The 20448-nt window shown below is 25.1% G+C and overlaps 2 protein-coding genes across 2 annotated transcripts; both read left to right on the top strand.

Moving 5' to 3' along the window:
- The first annotated feature begins 2897 nt into the window (after window positions 1-2897).
- LOC135924111 (transcription initiation factor TFIID subunit 10b-like) lies at window positions 2898-8482 on the top strand. The gene is made up of 4 exons (XM_065459156.1): window positions 2898-3018; window positions 7842-7896; window positions 8034-8192; window positions 8233-8482. The coding sequence occupies exons 1-4, from the start codon at window positions 2898-2900 to the stop codon at window positions 8480-8482; spliced, it is 585 nt and encodes a 194-aa protein (XP_065315228.1).
- Window positions 8483-17199: 8717 nt separating this feature from the next.
- LOC135924625 (caprin-1-like) lies at window positions 17200-18478 on the top strand. The gene is made up of 2 exons (XM_065459715.1): window positions 17200-17281; window positions 17324-18478. Exon 2 carries the CDS (start codon window positions 17330-17332, stop codon window positions 18410-18412), a length of 1083 nt encoding a protein of 360 aa, XP_065315787.1. The 5' UTR covers window positions 17200-17281; window positions 17324-17329; the 3' UTR covers window positions 18413-18478.
- The last annotated feature ends 1970 nt before the right edge of the window (window positions 18479-20448 follow it).

Below are 20448 nucleotides of genomic sequence, written 5' to 3'. Positions count from 1 at the left end.
AATTAATGTTTGTATGATTTTGAAATTAGATGTATGAATATGCATGAATGCAAATGATATACTATTTTATTATATGCTAATATGACATATAATAATATCTAGGAAGATGCATTCATTAAAGTGTACATCAATTAAAAACAGCTGGGGACGCCATTTTAGTTACCTATATCATTATTAAAAAATTTTAACGAGAGGCCAATTTATTCCTATGCCTGACGCAAACTTTATTAAAGAATTGCCTGATCATCGAGATAATAAGAAATCAAGTTATCAATTTAATAGTAGTTTTTAATATGAAAATAATTACTATAAGGGTTATCAAAATGGCGGGTCTATAGATTTGCATTCAACGACGCTTTCAGATGCATTATTATGAATACATCGTCAGTCTAGGTATTATTATATGTCATTGGCTAATATAATACAATTCATATTTTAATATTATTAATGTTAATAATAATAATTTAAGATATAAATATAATTAATTACTCTTTTTTAAAGGGAGATCATCTTAACTACTTTGTTGATTATAAGATAAAGTACAGAATAAAACATTTTATTTTTATCTATATATTTTACATAATGTTTTTACCATGATGTGATTTTTTTAAATTGTAAGAACTAACGTTCGAGAGTATTATTCATCTATTTTTACATAATAATATATGCTTCCATTAACCTCTTTTATAAGAGATATCTAAAATTATTTAAATGTTTAAAAAAAAATCGAATTATTTTGAATGATAGAATAGCTAAAAAAAAAATAGAATGTTTACGCAATAACATAAGGTTTTATCCAAAAAATTACCTAAGCTTATATATTTTGTCCACGAATTAAGATAGGTTTGAACATCGATTGATGAAATTTTGAAACAGATAGATATGTGTTAATATTTTGGCTATAATCTTATTTACCCATTTTAAAAATCGTGTAAATCGAAGCCTTAAATACTATTTTCTGTCATGGCCTATTAATATGGGATCGCAGAATATTTATGGATCAACACCGCACTAATTGAGATCATTTTTTAATATATGTAATAATATTAATACTAAAAGGCTAGCTCTGGCTCCCGAGTTTGTAAAAAACCTACACTCCTACGTTTCTCTATAAATATAATGGCTTATTAAATAAACCGACCATTTTTTCGAATAAACTTGCTGGGTACCGAGATTAAATATTAAAAAAAATGAAATTATTAACACGATATCGTCTTTCGTGATTTTTATAAAAAGTTTTATCATTTGAATTTAAAAAATGAAGCGAATAAATAATAAGTAACAATTTGGTTCAAAATATCTAATTAAATAATTTAAGATATCTATATTATAATTTTCCGATGTCCTCACTACGTCATCGTAACGTCATGTCATCGGTACTTTTATTTTTTTTATTTGTTGATTTGATTTTATTTTATTCATACAGATGAATGGAATTGATGGTGTACACTGTACACATACCTACCAGGGATTGAGAGATTTGAAAAATCGTCTTTAAATTGATAAAAACAATATTCCTTCAAATTTGTAAATATGAATGAAACTTTTTATTTTACTTAATCCTTTCTTTATTTTTTAGATTACCTTATCAATTTTCATCTCATATTATCAATTACCATTAATGAAATCTTTTTATACTCATTCATAACCAATAATTAAGAAGATAACCAAATATATTCAAATATTTAAATATTCCTATCCTTACCTATTTATAATCTCCAATCCTTATAAATAACTCTTTCTTTATTTTTTTTCCCCTCCCTTAAAGAATTTATTTATCACTAAATTTTATTACCTCATTCTTTTCTTTCTATCTATTATCTATTAACCACTATTTCTCAAAACCTTATCAATTCCTTTAATTTAATTTTTATAATATAATAATTTATACCTTCTTTTTTCCCCCTTTTTTAATCTTATTTTTTAATTACCTTACAATTAATTAATCTTTATCTTAATAACATTATATTCATCATATTATTTTTTAACTTTTAGAATATCATAATAGGTTTTATAAGTCCCCCAAAAAAATTTTTTGATGATAGCCCTCCAACTACTAGAAATATGCATCTAATATTGACCCATCTACCGGTTTTACATTATTTTAATGTTTGTTTTATTTCAACAATAGTTTATTTATATTTTTGCCTGATTTCTTTATTTGTCTAGGCTAACCCTAATCCCTCACATTGCTACAAAACATGGTGTACATTCTAATGAGAAAAAAATTTTGAATAAACATTGAATCCAATAATTTTTTTGCTTCTAAGGAAAAATTTCTTTCAGGCCATTGTGATATGTCAGTAATAGCAAATAATCGGCTCTTCTAACTCCATAAAATCTGTTACTGCTTGATGGCAGAGACTCTATCTCGTATGACAAGGTTGCAATTTCTATCTCTCTGGACAATTTCAGAATAATTATTATTTGACTAGAAATTTAAAAATGGTAGATAAATATCACGCCACTAAAAATTTGAAAATAATAAGATAATATTACGCCGGAAAACTTGAAATCGAAATTAATTGATAAACTTACTTATGAATGTGATAATAAATGTAATTAAATATATATTTAATATGAGTTAGGAATAAATATTAACAAATATACTGTGTAAATTTAATTCAAAACATTTCCAAATTTATTAATTTATTTGAAAATAAAATTATTTGACTTGTAAAAAAGTTGTTAAAATAACATATTTATATATTCTTATCAATTTTTACAAGTTAAAATTTTTATTTACAAACGAATTAAAAAATATGGAATTGTTTAAACTAAATCTGCACAACACTCTAAACAAAAAATATATTTTGAAAAATATATCCGGCATCTTCATTTTTTGGCTTTCCTCCCCGCTGCGTATGCCAATGCATTTAGGGTTGTAGATGAAAGTGATGACGGATGAACAAAGCAGTGTACAAAAAACATTACGTCCTGATAAAGATGATATGCCTATGCCTTGGGATACTGGTAAAAGAAGAATGCAAAACGATATTTCTGTCAATGTCAGCATTGGTATCCCCCTCTAAAATAGAATCATGAACGATAATGTTAACTCAACCTTAAAACGGGGGTAAGTATTGTTATAAAGGCCAAGACAGAAACTACTGCATATATTTCCATTAATAAAGTTGATTAAATTGGCCGTACTGTACATTCAAGTTTGAACAGGCAAAACGATATTTCTGTCAATGTCAGCCTGGTATCCCCTTCTGTTAAACATGGATTACTATTTTGTATAATGGTTATTATTTAGCACAAATTTTTGTATCTTACATTCATTAAATTAACACCATTTTTATTAACTTTATTTAATAGTTTCATTTAATTATTTAATAGTTTTATTTTATATATAAAGCATAAATTTATTATAGTTTTTTAGTTAAATTGTAGTTAAATATTTTTAAAATATATTTATTTATAAAAGTTTTAAATCTTTTTGTAATATCTTGCTTTACTCCCTGCTTACTATAACACCTTCTAAAATAGAATCATAAACTAGAATGTTAACTCAACCATAAAACGGTCGTAAGTATTGTTTTAAAGGTCACGACAGAACTACTGCATATTTTTCCATTAATAAAGTTGATGAAATTGGCCGTACTGTACATTCAAGTTTTAACATTCCTCTAAATATCCTTGAAAGTTTCTCAGAGAATCGAAAGTAATATTTATATTAACTCCTAGTGAAGTGAATGATAGTACAGAATTAAATGTTTATATTTGTTAAAAAATAGGCGCAGGCATAGGAATTGTGTTAGTGGTGATAGTATAATTTGGAGAACTGGGTGAAAATAAAATAAACATAAATATAAAACATAAGATAAAAAAAAAACAAAATAAACCTCCAGATCATTTCAAGCGTAGTTCTTTATTATTTTGTCTACCAGTAACTTTAGAACGGATAAGGCGTTTGTTTAATCGTCATTATTCTTTGCCTATCTTTAATAATAGAGTCATCATGTTTTGTAGCAATGTGAGGGATTAGGGTTAGCCTAGACAAATAAAGAAATCAGGCAAAAATATAAATAAACTATTGTTGAAATTAAACAAACATTAAAATAATGTAAACCAGTAGATGGGTCAATATTAGATGCATATTTCTAGTAGTTAGAGGGCTATCATCAAAAAAAATTTTTGGGGGACTTATCAAGCTTATTATGATATTCTAAAAGTTAAAAAATAACATGATGAATGTAATGTTATTAAAATTAAGGTTAATTAATTGTAAGGTAATTAAAAAATAATATTAAAAAAGGGGGGAAAAAGAAAGTATAAATTATTATATTATAAAAATAATAAAAATTAAAGGAATTGATAAGGTTTGGCTATCATCAAAAAAAATTTTTTGGGGGACTTATCAAGCCTATTATAATATTCTTAAATTTAAAAAATAACATGATGAATGTAATGTTAATAAGATTAAGGTTAATTAATTGTAAGTTAATTAAAAAATAAGATTAAAAAAGGGGGAAAAAGGAAGGTATAAATTATTATATTATAAAAATAATAAAAATTAAATTAAAGGAATTGATAAGGTTTGGCTATCATCAAAAAAAAAATTTGGGATACTTATTAAGCCTATTATGATATTCTAAAAGTTAAAAAATAGCATGATGAATGTAATGTTATTAAGATTAAGGTTAATTAATTGTAAGGTAATTAAAAAATAAGATTAAAAAAGGGGGGGGAAAGAGGTATAAATTTTTATATTTTAAAAATTAAATTAATGGAATTGATAAGGTTTTGAGAAATAGTGGTTAATAGATAATAGAGATAGAAAGAAAAGAATGAGTTAATAAAATTTAGTGATAAATAAATTCATTAAGGGAGGAGAAAATATAAAGAAAGAGTTATTTATAAGGATTGGAGATTATAAATAAGTTAAGATAAGAATATTTAAATATTTGAATATACTTGGTTATCTTCTTAATTATTGGTTATGAAAGAAAAATGTGAGTATAAAAAATTGTAATGTAAGTACTGACAAAAAATGTGAGTATGTTCAAAATAAATATACAAGTTGAGTCTTGTAGAGATTTCATTAATGTGTAATTGATAATATGAGATGAAAATTGATAAGGTAATCTAAAAAATAAAGAAAGGATTAAGTGAAATAAAAAGTTTCATTCATATTTACAAAGTTGAAGGAATATTGTTTTTATCAATTCAAAGACGATTTTTCAAATCTCTCAATCCATGTTAGGTATGTGTACACCATCAATTCTTGAAATTCCATTCATCTGTTTGTATAAAATAAATAAATAAAACCAACAAATAAAAATAAATAAAAATAAATACGTATCGAGTGACATGACGTCACGATGACGTAGTGAGGACATCGGAAAATTTAATATAGATTGTAAATGATAGGGACAAAACAACATCCCGTTTATGCAATAATTGTTTTTTATCTTTTTTTGCTTCCAATATTGTTATTTATATTGAATAATAAAGAAAATGATATTTATTTTTTAGATAAAAAAAATTCTGGCGAGACAAAATATTTTAAAAATTTTGACAATAAGAGGCTCAATAACAGACACCTGTTAGACATGTTAATTATTAGTTATTCAATGTGTATTCCAGTGGGCCCTACACTTTCTGAGCGAATGAAGCAGAATACCCCCTGAAAAGTATCCCCTAAAGAGTAATAATTACATTCCCCATTTTGGCCATCTTATAAATATTTCTGAACTTCAACATTTCTTCGAAAATTTGACTTGAATTTAAATTGTAAAATTCACAGATATCCTCCATATCTTTTTAAAAATTGATTTTTCTGTCATTCCCTTTGGCGTTAAAAATGATGTTTGATGTAAAATTTCATCGAATCATCATTAAATCTTTCGTTAAACTGCAAACACACCTATTTTAAGCTAAAAAAATTTCTATATTTAATGATAAAAGTTATATATATACCTCTCCTTTTGGATTGTAATGTTTGAAGTCTAGAACTTTCAAAATCACAAGGTAGATTTTTCTCCTTCATAAAATTTTGTGCCTTTGAAAAAAACATCCAAAAATTCAGTGTTATTATTTATTAGATCAAAAAATAATTAAGACAATAATTTATATTATACTTATCAAATTAATCAAGCAATCTTTTGCCAATTGAATTTGATTTATTGCAAACCCTATATCCTTCGAAATGGTTTGCAATTTTGTACAAGCTAAACTTGTTATCAACAATATTTTATCCAAAACACAAAGTGATGAGATAAAATCAAAATTTTCTATTCTAAAGACTATAACACTAGCCATAGTGGAAGTGGCAGGACTTCAGAATCTTTTAAATTTGTTAAAGCTGCCCTCAAGGCATCATAAAGTAGAAAAAAAAATTACAATAGCTTTATATGACGATAGACAGCTTCTAAATAAAAAAAACATTTTAAATCAAATACGATACTATTACCGATATTCTTCATGCGTAGAAATCGTTAGATCATTACACTGACATTTTTTGAGTACCTCATATCTTTTTACACCATTAAAATAGATATAAATCTCATCTAGTATTCCCATCAATTTCGAAGATCTTTAATTGATTGCCATAATTGAACAATGATTAAATTTAATCGATGACAATAACACCAAATAAAAGCTGCCTTTGGCGCCTCTGCTCTCATCAAGGCCTGCACACCATTGATTCTTCCACTCATGTTTGAGGCGCCATCATAACTTTGCTCCAACTAGAAATTCAAGGGGTAAATTTATCAAGCCAAGTTTGGATATTATATTATGCTTAATATCGAGACCTGTGGTATTTCTAGTATATGTCAATCAGTCTTTCAACAGGCTTCGGCGTCTCACTATTTTCAACATAATTTACTATCAAAGCTATTAAAGCACCTGTTAAATGTAATCTCATTTTGAATTTTTTTTATAACCATATTTTTCATGGTTTCAATGAGAATATTTATGTTATTATATGATAATAGATTTGAATATAATTTCGTTTTTAATCTCTTTTTCTTTCTTCCTTTTGTTGTATATACATTTTTAGTACAGGTTCAGAATCTGAAATAAGCTTAATAAGGGCCATCATATTGCCTTCTTGTTGCCTGTTTCCCCAGAAGGCTTGGTCACGAGATATTAAATAATCTAAACATATTATTATAATTCATATGATAGAACGGTTATTATCTACACATTCTTTCTGGGGTGTTATAAATTTTAATATCGAATTTTTATTGTGAGAAAGTCTTCCATAATCGGCCATCATATGTGCCTCGTGAAGATTCATGCAGAAATCACGATTAATATTCTGCCATTTATCTAGACCTTCACATGTCCATTTTGAATTTGTGTGTAGACCTCCAAATAAGAGACATGTTGAGCATAAAACTTTATTCATTTTAATACTATAAGTAATCCAATTTCTAATCATCTCTTATATTATGCGATTTGCAATTTTTAATTAGGCATTTGTATTTTCTTTGGTTAATATTTTTAGGCATATTTTTAAATTGGAAAAATAATTTGTGACAAGAAATCTCGGATAACAACCTAATTTACTAAACATCTACCAAAGTTTCCGTCAATATATATTAAATTGAATATTAAGTTATGAGGGGGGGGGGGTCTTATTATTACATTTATAAACCAGAAATCACTTGATCATGATGGATGTTACAAAACAGTAAAAGAATTAAATAATAAAGAAAATTTAAAAAAAAATTAAAAAAAAAAAAGTACCCCCACTCAAATTTACTGAAGCAGTTGGTTAGGACCCCCCTCCCCCCCGTTGTAGGGGCCACTGGTGTATTCTGAACTGTCACACGTGACTCTGACAGTTTTTTTAAAGTTGCAACTTCTTATACGATGTTTAAAATTAGTCCGCAAAAAATTAAAATTGATCCTGCTGAAGAAAAAAGAATTGGTGATCGTCAAGTTTTATTAACTATAGGTCAATTTTTTGTTACTGTAGCATTGATTAAGTCCAGTAAATTTTTAAATTTAAATCCTTTATCTAAATTATTTTATAGTACCTTATTTCATTTTTAAATTAACCTCACAATGAGTCAAAGCCAACCAAATAATAATTTAGAAATAATAGCAGATGAAGCTGAACTTAAAAGTTATATCAATAAAGTGATGAATCAGCAACCTATATCAGAATTTTTATACAAACTTAATGATTATACTCCATTAATTCCTGATGCAGTTTCTACCTACTTTTTGCAAAAGTTTTGTATACTAATTCTATTTTTATAAATCATTTTTTAGATCAGGATTTGAAATTGATGATATTAGATTAATCAGATTGATATCTTTAGCAGCTCAAAAGTTTGTAACAGATTTGGCTAATGATGCACTACAACATAATAAAATGCGTTTGTCTAATTTAACATTGACTGGAAATAATAAACATTCATCTCTGTCTCCATTAGGTAAATACACACTAACAACTGATGATCTGGCATCTGCTGCATCTGAATATGGAATTCACATTAAAAAACCTCCTTATTTTTATTAATAATTTCTTTAAGTTTATTATTAAAAGTATCCATTATTCATAATAATTATAAAAATTTTAAAATAATCTTTATTTTTAAACTATCTCATGTATTTTTTTTTTGGTTAAAAAAATACCCTATTTACTTTTATTCAATGTTTGGAATATGATGTAGTTAAATTTTAATTATATCTAATATCAAGATTTAGAAAACAATATTAATAATAAAATTTAAGGCTCTAAAAGAATTTACCTTTATTTTTTAAAAATATCTATTAGGCAGGCCAGATTAAATACTTCTTTTTAAAAATACTGACTTGCTAAAGTTATTTTTGAAAAGAATTCAATGACAATAGTAATAAAGCAAATAATATTAATATATATATAAATGTATATCTAAGCAGAGTGTTGAACCAGACTTCGAACCCTATATAATTTATTTTTTTAATGAATTGAACCAAACCTAAAAAAAATTAAAAAAGCAAACCAAACCTATATTAACATTTTATGTTATAAATATTAGATAATATGGTTTAAAATTATTATCTAAGAAAAGATATCAAATTTGTATCAGAGAGTAAAAATTAAATCTTAATTTTTATTTTCATAAGTCAACTTAATTAATATAACTTTATAATTGAAGTAAGTAGTTTTTTATTAAATTCTTACAATGAAATTTTATGGAGACTATTTTCTACAAATCATCATACATGCAAAATTTTTAAATTAATAAAATTTTTTTATTGGGGAAATAATTAAAAAAAGATGAATGTACTATTCATATTAAATGTTTCCTATTATGATCATTGTTTGGCTTCTTGTTGATGGGTTTTAAAATTATATAGTAGAAGGCAATAAAGGGTATATAAAAGAATTTAAGTTTAATTACCCACACCATCTTTAATCCTTATTAAAATATAGAGACATTAATATTGTCATGAATAAGCAGTGAACAGGAACCATAAATAAATGGAAAAATATATTACTTTGGTTATACATGTTTTTATAATAACCTGATTAGTGAACAATTCAAATATATATTTTTTCACTTGCTATTCTTATTAAGGAATATAGGGTTTTAAGTATTTCATTCCCAATTGAAATTACTTGTTTTGAATATTTTGTTAAGGAATCAAAAAATTGGTATCCAATACTGATTAGAAATACATCAGCAGAATCAATATTCATAATAACAACAGATGTTTATCTGTCATGTGACAACCATGGTTCCAAACTGAACTATTAAACTAGTATTAACTAAACCTAACCTGGTAAAAATATCACCTTAACTTAATCTCTAAAAGGGGGAAAACTATGCACCCCCTATCAAAGAAGCTTAATTTATAAAATATGAATGCAGAATCATATATAGCTTATTAAAAGTAATCAAAAATTGCTAATATTATACTTTAAAATTTTCTATAACTTAGTGGGCTTTTGAAATAACTTTTTTTTGACTAAACTATATGCCCTCTATGAATTTACATTATTTTTAAGAAAATGAAAGCATAATCATATTAAGCTCATTAAAAGGATTTAGAAAATGTTATTAATAAGTTTGTAAATTTTTTATAACTTAGTGGTTTTTGAAAATACACTTTTTTCTTTTTTTTTGACTAAAATTTGTGCCCTTGGTAAATAACATTATTTTAAAAAAATAAATGATCATGTTTAGCTTTTTAAGGAGATTCAGAACATGGTAGTAAAAAATTTTTTGATTATAATATGCGCTCTTGGTATATACATTATTTATTCAGAATTCTTTAGCTTATCAATGGGGTCTAGTCATTTTAATTAATTTTTTCCAATCATGCTATACATTCATCCGAACCCTTTATATATATCAGAGACCTGCACAGGTACCATTTGCACGGCCCGGCCCGGTTTTAAATTTTTTAGGCCCGGCCCGGATATTTTTTAAAAAAATTTTTTATGACCCGGCCCGGATTTAAAAATTTCAGGCATGGCTCGGAATTTTTTTAAAATTATATTTGACCTGGTATATACAAAAATTCACCTATGTGGTATTTTACCATATTTTTCAGCGAGTATTATTGCTTATTATTTAAAAAATGCATGTAAAAAGCTAATATTTTAAGAATATTATATTGAATTTATAAAAATTATAAAACTGTTATTTATAAAAATGGATATTTTGAGCATATACTATATTTTATATTGCATTTATAAAAATAAAACTAATATTCATAAAAATGGTAATAATATTTGTCATATACTATATTTTATATTACATTTAAAAAAAATAAAACTAATATTTAATTTATAAAAATGGAAAATATTTTGAGAATATAATATATTGTATTTAATTTACTATTTAATTTATAAAATAAAAATAAATCGCTATTTAAAAAAATGCATGTATAATAAATAGTATTTTGAAAATATAATCTAATTGCACAATATTAATATAATTTATTTTATAATATAAATTTTTAACAAAAAGAAGATAATTGTATTATATAATATTGTAAGAAAAATAATGAAAAATGTTGGATTAAAAACTTTCATGACTCAAGGTAAATATAATAAATGCAATAAATATTTGACAGTTTGCAAAGTAAAAAACCAGCATGATTGACGAAACCCTAAACTCAAGAAAGATATTAAAAATTCACAAATTATCATGAAAAAAGAGAAGCATATCTACCTTTTCAGGTTGAAGATTACTTCTTCTTTCTTCAAGAATTCTCCCAGTAGTGAAAAAATTCCGCTCACAGCTTGCACTTAAAGCAGGAATTGCCAATTTTGCTAAAATTGGAAATTCGCTTTGAGGAGCCGCCCACCACTCTAACAAATTATCCACCTTAAATGTTTTATCTATTATTTATGTAATTATAATATTCATCATCGGGTATTGACATATTACCAGAATTACCATCGCCCCATTTGTCATAAAACGATTCAATTTGTTTAACAACAGTCGTAATTTGACTGGTCGATGGTATTTCACCTCGAGCCTCTTGTAATTTAATATAATCTTTTATATAGTTTTCCGTCATTTTGCGATCTGTCCCTGACTACATACGTAATTGCTTGAATTTGGGACAGAGAAAAAGAGAAATAAAATGATACTTGTGTAAAACAAATTTTTCAATTAAAAAATGCTTTATATTAAGTACAAATCAATTATAAACTTTAAGAAGTGATAATCCTTTATATGATTGTTTTGGTAAAATATATTCTAAAAATTTAGATATGAATTATAAAAAAATATATTAATAATACTTGAATATTGGGGCTTATTTAAGATATTCCTTTATTTGATTGTTTTGGTAAAATATGTTGTAAAAATTTAGATATGAATTATAAAAAAATATATTAATACTTTGAATAAATTTGCAGGAAATTAATAATTAGATCGATCTGTGGGTTGTTAGGTAGTGTTAACCATCACCCAATATTATATTAATCATAACTATAATATAATATAATCTTATAAACCATTAACTCATAATGTAAAAATTTTTATAAAAAATATTAAGACCCGGCCCGGATATGTTTAAAAAATTTTTTTAGGCCCGGCCCGGGTATATTTAAAAAATTTAAAATACGGCCCTCCCCGGGCCGGGCGTAGGGCCGGGCCTGCAGGTCTCTGATATATATGTACTAAGTTTATAAAAAAAAGGGAATCCCCAACTTAATTCAAGCTAATTTTTATGTTTGCACATACATGTCGCAAAGGCTAGGAGACATGTATTAACAAAATCATTTATATATTAAAAAAATTTGCAAAAAATAATAACCTAATATATTTTTTCTATATTTAGATATATTCGGGCCAAGCCGGTTACGGCTAATTTTAAAAAATTGGGGTATGTCCTGGCTTGAAAAATTTGACCGGATACAGATCACTAGTTGAGAGTTTATTTAAGCTTGTATAATGAAAAAATATTTATTAATTTTAAATGTGCATAAATTTTTATCATTAGGAATAATTTATCAACTAATCAAGAATGTTATCTAACGATTCAAGATGATTTAGAAAATGTTATATACTCTTAATTTCGATTCATTTTCTTATGATATAAACAAGTTATAAAAATTAAAATACTTTAATAATAAATTAATAGTCTAAAATAAATATAACTAAAATATATTATTCGATAAGATTTAATATGCAAATTGACGTTTATTATTTTAAATACCTTATTTATAAAAATATAAAATTTTTCTCATTCTAAATTATAAAATATTTATTTACTTTTATATCTAAACAGATATAAAACATTTAGTGTTATATCATTACCAGTAAAAATAGGTAGGTTGAATAAATGTTTTTTATTGTTTCCGAACTATTTATATAAATATCATTGTAACGAATGACATATTTTATCATTTTATATAAAGAATACTTTTAAATATATTAGGATCAAATAATATTAAAAAAGTAATTAAAGGTTAAATTTAGGGCCGTATCCAAAGGGGGGAAACAAACAAATTTTTGCCCCCCCCATAAATTTTTTATATCAAATCTAAGGAAACAGATTAATAAAAATTTTTATCATTTAAAATCATTTTTAAGGCATTATAATTGATTTATGAGTTATATCATGCGAATCACATAAAATAATTCACACAGAAAATAATTTACAGGAGAAAAATTCCCCAATTTTTGATCCTTAAAAGAAAATAGATAAATTGGAGGAATAAATCCCTATAAATATATCTCCGAAAAAAATTTCCCAAATAAAATATTTAAAAATTTGGAGAAAATCAACAAAATAAAAAAAAATCCTGGAAAATATATCCCTGAAAAATGATTTTCCAAATAAATTTGTTAATAATAATTACAAACAATAAAAAATAGTTAATGTTAAACTTAATCTAATTTTTAAAATATTATTAATTAATCCTAAACCATGTAATGTGTAACATTATGGCCTTATCCCGAACCCAGTTTTGGTAAAAATAAGTAAGACAATTATTATAAAATAAACTAATGCTTAACTATATCATTGCCTTAACCTAAATTACCTATTAGATACTTAGTTCCGATATTAAATAAAATATTATCATAAGTTAACATTTTCAAATAATTAAAATAAAATTTAAAATATTTTTGTTCGCCTTTAAATATTTTCCACAACATTTAGATATTTATGGGAAAAAAGTTTAAAGGCTCATCATGACAGGAAAATTTTTTATAATAAATACCTTCATCAGTTTCTTTTCTTTTAAAATAAATATTTATTTTTGAAATTTTACAAATTTTAGAACCTAGCATTTTTTTAAAAAATATTGAAATTATTAATCATTTCCAATAAGTTTTTATAAAATATAATATCACATTGGGAAATTGAGGATTTTCACAATTGCCTTCAAAAATGGTTGGCCATACGAACTTTTTATCAGTCTGCTAGAAAATAATAAGGATTCATTTAATATGAATTTACTTCTCATTTTATCATTTTCCGTTTAAAAAAATAGTTATTATTATAATTTTTTGAGTATTGTAAAAATAATCTATTGTAATCGCTCTTAATTTGGTATCACGTTTTCTTTCTAAATGACAAAAATCGATTTGACTACTTATACTATCGCTCGAAATTATATAAGTATCACGGTTACCACCAGATTTATCGAGTCTCGTACTTTAAAATTCACATTTAATTGCTCAGAATTAAGATTGAATTGTTCAAAAAAATCCGTAGTTCAGATATTAAACTGAATTGCCCAGAATATGGATACAGTTTAAAAGATAAATAGCTTGGAAAAATATATAAAACAAGATATATTCTTAGTAATATTGATTTTAAGAAAATAGTCGCTATTATCATTTAAGGCTTTATTGCTTTCGCGCTTTCTCCCGATATTTACTTAGCGTTAATAAATATCCTATATATGATTCGCAAAAATGTTTTCGCTATAATTTCTTCGTGATTTGGGTTCGCCTTCTCTATAAAATGTACTATATATTCACGAAGAAAATTTCCATGTTATGTATTCGCTTTAAAGAGTTTTGTAAGGGTTTTGTTATGAAAAATTCTTGATATGGACTTTGCTGAATAGCATACGCGAATATGAATTCGTGATATAAGTTTATTTATAATTATTAATCCGCTTTAATAAACATTCACAATAAAAGTTTCGTGAAAATGTGTTTTGTGATAAAAGTTTCGCTGTCTTTTTGGTTTGTTAAACTTAAAACTATATTGAGTTTTAAAAAAATCTTCAGAAATTAAGATTTTTGCTCAAAAAATTGTCATTTTGAAATATTTTTTATCCATAGAAATTGCAAAAGTTTTGATTATATATATATGAACTTTTATTAAAAATTTTTTAAATTTTTAGGTAATATTTGATTAAAATCTATCTTCTTCAAAAAGAAAAATTCTGCTAAAAATTTTTTTGAAGATCATAACAATGAAAATTTATCTTGTGGTTTTTTTCTTTGGAATTATTTTCCGCAAAATATTCTTACTGGAGAATTTTTTTTCCAGGGAATTAATTTACTTACCAATTTAATTTAATTTATGTTTTTTTTATTTATATCTTACTAATTTTCCTGAATTAAATTTCAGTCGTTTTTGCCTTTCCGCTGCAACCGTGCTATTAATTCACACTTTCAAGTAAAAATCTATATTATTATAGAATTTTGATAAGCTATATGTTGTGTTTTAACTAGTTTATAATAGTTATTATGTTTTTGTTTAAGTGATATGTTTTTATATTACCATTTATATTTTTGTTTTCTTTGTTCAATTAAAAGTGATGTGTTTTTCTCATTATCATGTATATCTTTTTTTTTCTTTGTTCACGTATACCAAGCTTGTTTTGATTTCATCCTCAAAACTGGTTCTAGCCAGTTTTCGAGATGAGCCTGGATTTATTAACTTTCTTTTTTTTATTATTTAATTAATCAATATAAAGACCACCAAAAATGAAATTCGTGACTGTGATTTTTTTTTGATGAATGATTTTATTTAATTTCCTCTTTTTTGTAAACTATTGAAATAAAATTTGTTTAACCTTAATTCGGTGGTATTGGCTTTTGGATTACTGCGTTGTCCGCGTGATCTCATGACAAAATCGATACCCAAACCCGGCCCCCTGGATCCCCTTATCGACCATCCCGGACCCCCAATCATGGACTGTGTTTTCCCCACTCAGACGGTGGGACACATCTGTCAAAATTCAACACTATATATATAAAAATATAACATCAAAAAAAATCTATAATAGCGCAACAATATATTTTTAGGATTATCATATGTAATAAGATGAAATGTTTAGAATAATAAAAGTATAAGCTCCATTTTATCATTATATATAACAAATGTATTCATCGTAACTGAGGGGGAGGTTTTTAATTTAATTCACATTCTATAAAATAACTCTTTTGCATTCACAATTTTTTGATAGCTTAAAAAAAGGATCGATGATTAAAGTGACTCTTTTAAAATATATGAAGGGATTACCATTATAATTAAAAATTTGTGAGTAGGTATAAATTTTTGAGGGGGGGGGGGCGGGGGTTCGCCTTCAGCGAATATTCTGCTATGTAGACGTGGTGAGTCATATCAATATCATATTTTTTAAAATATAATTTTAGTTCTATATCTATTAAATAAACCCAAAAAAAATATTATGTATCATCTATAAAGAAAAATATTTTTAAACAGGGAAAAAATAACATCAAGGCATTTATTATTTAGACGTAATTAATTTTTGAATCGCAATATGACTAGTTTTTGTTTAACTAAACTGATTGATTAATTAATAAACACTAATCAAGCATTAGCTCATCCAGATATTTAGTGCAACTATAATTTTTCTTCTAGCATGTCAATCTTGGCTAATATTTTCTAATCGATATTGCTTTATCTCAAATCTATCTTCTAAACGGGTTGAAATACGAAAACTTTTGAATACGCACTAAATATTGATATGAGTTTCAGAGTCAATGTCAGGAAGATTGGCTGACTTCACCTCTAAAGCGGGAATCATAGTTACTTGGCTTATAATTATGTTAATATTTTGGGGTTTGCGAAATTGATATAAGGATTAATAAATATCGAAATATATATTAAAGAAAACGATGTATTTGGAATTTCTATATTCTCCTTCTGCCATAATGCTAATTTGACAATTTTTTTTCCTTATTTTACGAATTATTTATTTTCTTTTTTAAAACTATCTAAAATGTACTTATAAAGCACTACTTAATACTCTAGTTTCAGAATTAGTCAAAAAATTTGGTTCACTTTACCCTCAAAGACGGATGTCATAGTTTTCATTTTATTTATAGCTCGGTTTTTATGAGAAAATATACTGAGACATAGATCAGTACCAGTTAAGAAAATCAATATTAACGCACACCATATATTTATCTCTTTTATTCTAGAATTACGCCAATTTTGCAATCTTTTTATATTTTATAAATATTCTTATAAACCAAATGGATTGAAATAATATACAATTAAGAAGTAAAAACTGATAAAATTTTCTGAATAATTTCGTTCTCTTTTTTATCGTATTGGCCAAAATTTTATTACTAATAATTTTGTTTAGGCTATGTTAAAATTACTTTTAATTAGAATTTTTAGAACTTAAAAAAAACTTAAAAATAGAATACCAATACGAAAACGATCACTTATTTATTTCCACACTTTGAAGGTAAGGAATACCCATATTTAAAGATTCTGTATCCATTTGCATCGGAAAAAGCAAACTAATTTTTTATTATAAATTTTTTTCTTTAATATTCGAAAGTAACTATTTTCCTTGTTGTTAAATTTATCAAAATTAATTATCTTTACAAATTTCCTTGAAACTTATCAAATCTAGAAAAGTTAAAAAGTATTTTGTATATTCCTTTTATTATACTTAACAATTTAATAGGAATCAATGGCATCAACACAGATTAAACCTCAAGATAATAAGACAAATATTGAAACAGAGACTTATAAACAATATGTATTAGTGCTAGAAAAAAAGATTAGAAATTTAGAAAAACGAAAGGCAAAATTAGATGATTATAGAGAAAAACAAAAATCAGGAACCGAATTAAATGACGACCAAAAGACTGCTGTATCTCATTATTCAGAGGTTATAGTATTATTAGAAACGTTAAATGATTTACATAAAACATATATTACATTGAATAATGAAATATCCCGAAATTCCAAAAAACAAATTAAAAAACAAAAAATGGAAAAAGATCAAGACCAATCAAATATTTCATATTATATATTAAAAATATATTACATTTTGTCTGCTTTACAAATTCCAAAAGTCAAAGAGGATTTTTTAAACAACCTAACTGAGGTGGAACTTAATATTTTAGAAAAATTCTATATTACAGTATTTGATATGAAAGTAGTTAAATTGTCATTTTCTGATTTTCTTAATCAATCATCTGAACATCTTTCATCCTTAATAACACCTAAACCCAAAAACTTTTTGGAAACTAATTTTACTTATCAACAATTAAAAGCATTGGTTGATAAGATAGACCAATCTAAATTTTTTGAATCATATCTTCATTCATATAAATCAAATGCTAATGGTAATATCAATAACACAATATCTGAACAGAAACATCCAATAGCCAAAAATAATAATATACAATCAAATAATAATGATGATACATCTTCATCAGATGATAATGATGGTATGGTTGTCATTGAGAAGCCTGAAAATATTCCTACCAACATTTCAATGGGCACTAATGATAATATAAATAGTATTAACAATGGGCATAATACAAATGGGAAACCACCTTCCCATTTTCAGCATATTCAAAACATGGGCACATTTTTATCACAAAATGAGGTTATCAAGCCATATGTTTCAACTGTCACAAGCAAGCATTTGAATGAAAATTCTTCTCATACTCGTACATTAAATGATCTATTGGCTTCCTTCCAAAGCAACTTCAATTTTATGCAAGACTCCTTGATTGATCCTGAACGACAATCATATTTTTAATTCATATTGATTGCTCATTAGAGTTTAGCTTATTATAATTCAATATAAATACTATTTGTTTTTAAATTGTGCATTTGTTTTTTCATCATTATTTTATGTATTTAGTTTGAAAAAATAAAATTTTATTATTTTTCAAGTAAATGTAAACATAATGTTAAATGTATAGGACTTGAAGAAAATATTCATAAGTATAATATTGCAATAAAAATAGTCAGCAAAATCTTAGGGGTTGGAGAATGGGAATAGTTATCAATCCCTATCCAGTCTTCTTATTTTTGGGAGATTGTCATGAATGACCCATCATATTCTAAAAGTGAGTATGTGGGATTTATATCAATGATAAAGAAAATGAGATTAATTGGGACTTTATCTAAAATGAATTAATTCATTTTAGATAAAGTTACAAATACAATTAAAACTATTTGAATCAAATATGAATAAGGAAAAAAATATTATTTGTCAAATAATTTTATTCAATATTCAATAAAATTATTTGGATAATTTGAAATATTTTGCATTTAAAATTTATCGTAAATATTTGACACTTCAGAAATATTAAAATTATTTCATGTTTCTTGTGGGCGATTTTAGTTTTTTACTTTATTTCCACATAAATCACTTTAAATTTGATCAAATTTTACCAAAAATTCCAAATGTGTTTAGTAAAATTTTATAACTAAATCTTTTATAATTTTCATGTATAAAAAATCTTCCAAGATGAAATCACAATTTTTTTTACTAAAATATTCAAAGATTTATTTAAAAAATTATGGCGATAAATTTTGAAAACTTATTGAAATATTCGACAAATCTAGGTTTTTATTATATAGGACAAATGCAGTATTGGTAAATTTTATCAATTTTTATTTGAATATTATGAATAGTTAGAGTCAAATATAAAAAAAAGATTAGATTTTATTGGAAGAATCTATATTATTTATAAGTTTTTATCTTAGGAAATAAATTTTGCGAACTCTTTGTAATTCATGTCGAAATTCTGCTTTACCATCATTTCAGCTTCTAATAAATCGAATATGAGCAAAGAATTACTTTTTCGCCACTAATTTTAATCAATAAAAAATCTCCCTAAGCTTGGCACACTTATATTTGTCTTTACTACTTAAAATTGAAGAGTTTGCATAATCATCTAAATATAAAATCTTAACATTTTTTTAAGTTCATTTTAAAATTTAGAAAATACAGATATATATAAACTAGAAATTTTAAGATATATGACTATTTATCTGGATATTTTAATTTTCTGAATTTGAAATTTGGTCGCGTTATTATTCATGGGACAGAAATTCATTTAGAGGGAGTGTGCAACCTAAAGTGGAATGTATGGCAGGTAGTGATCTGCATCGGGCCTAATTTTTCAAGCCCGGCCCTACCCTAAATTTTTTTTAAAAAAGTTTTGCCGACCCGGCCCAAACCCAAATTTTTTTAAAAAGCAAGTATTATATTAATGATACCATTACCATTGATTGGCGATACAACAATTAAGAAAAAAGGCTTAAGTGAAAGAGGATATCCTATTTTAAAAAAATTGAAAATCAAGAAAGATGTTTTGAAAATTTATCGATAATCTTAATAACGAATATGAAATCATTAAGATAATAAAAAAATTGATTTGATATAAAACAACACATTATTGAAATGAAAAAATTCCAATATTGACGGTTTTACACCCAAAAAACAATAAAAATTTTCTACGACTAAATTCATGGCAAGCATAGGAAAATGGCGTTTTGTCCAATCCAGATATTATAAAGGCTGGGAGTGTTTTTCGAGACTATATTATAGATTTTGGAAAATTCCATGATTCCGATTAAAACAGTAGTAATTTTAATATATTTTTATAAATAATTTGGGTCGAGCTTTCAATTCAGATCAGTCACAAAAGTTCATTTTTATTTTATTTATACTGATTAATCAAATTTATATTCTCTAATTTTATAATTAATTTTTATAATAATATATCATTAATATTTATTTATTCAGGTGAAGATGATCTAATTCTGCCATGACCTCAGTAT

Source organism: Gordionus sp. m RMFG-2023, chromosome 2 (genome assembly GCF_954871325.1).
Source record: "Gordionus sp. m RMFG-2023 chromosome 2, tfGorSpeb1-WG-v2, whole genome shotgun sequence".
NCBI lineage: Eukaryota > Metazoa > Nematomorpha > Gordioida > Chordodea > Parachordodidae > Gordionus > Gordionus sp. m RMFG-2023.
This window is presented reverse-complemented; position numbering and strand designations above follow the sequence as displayed.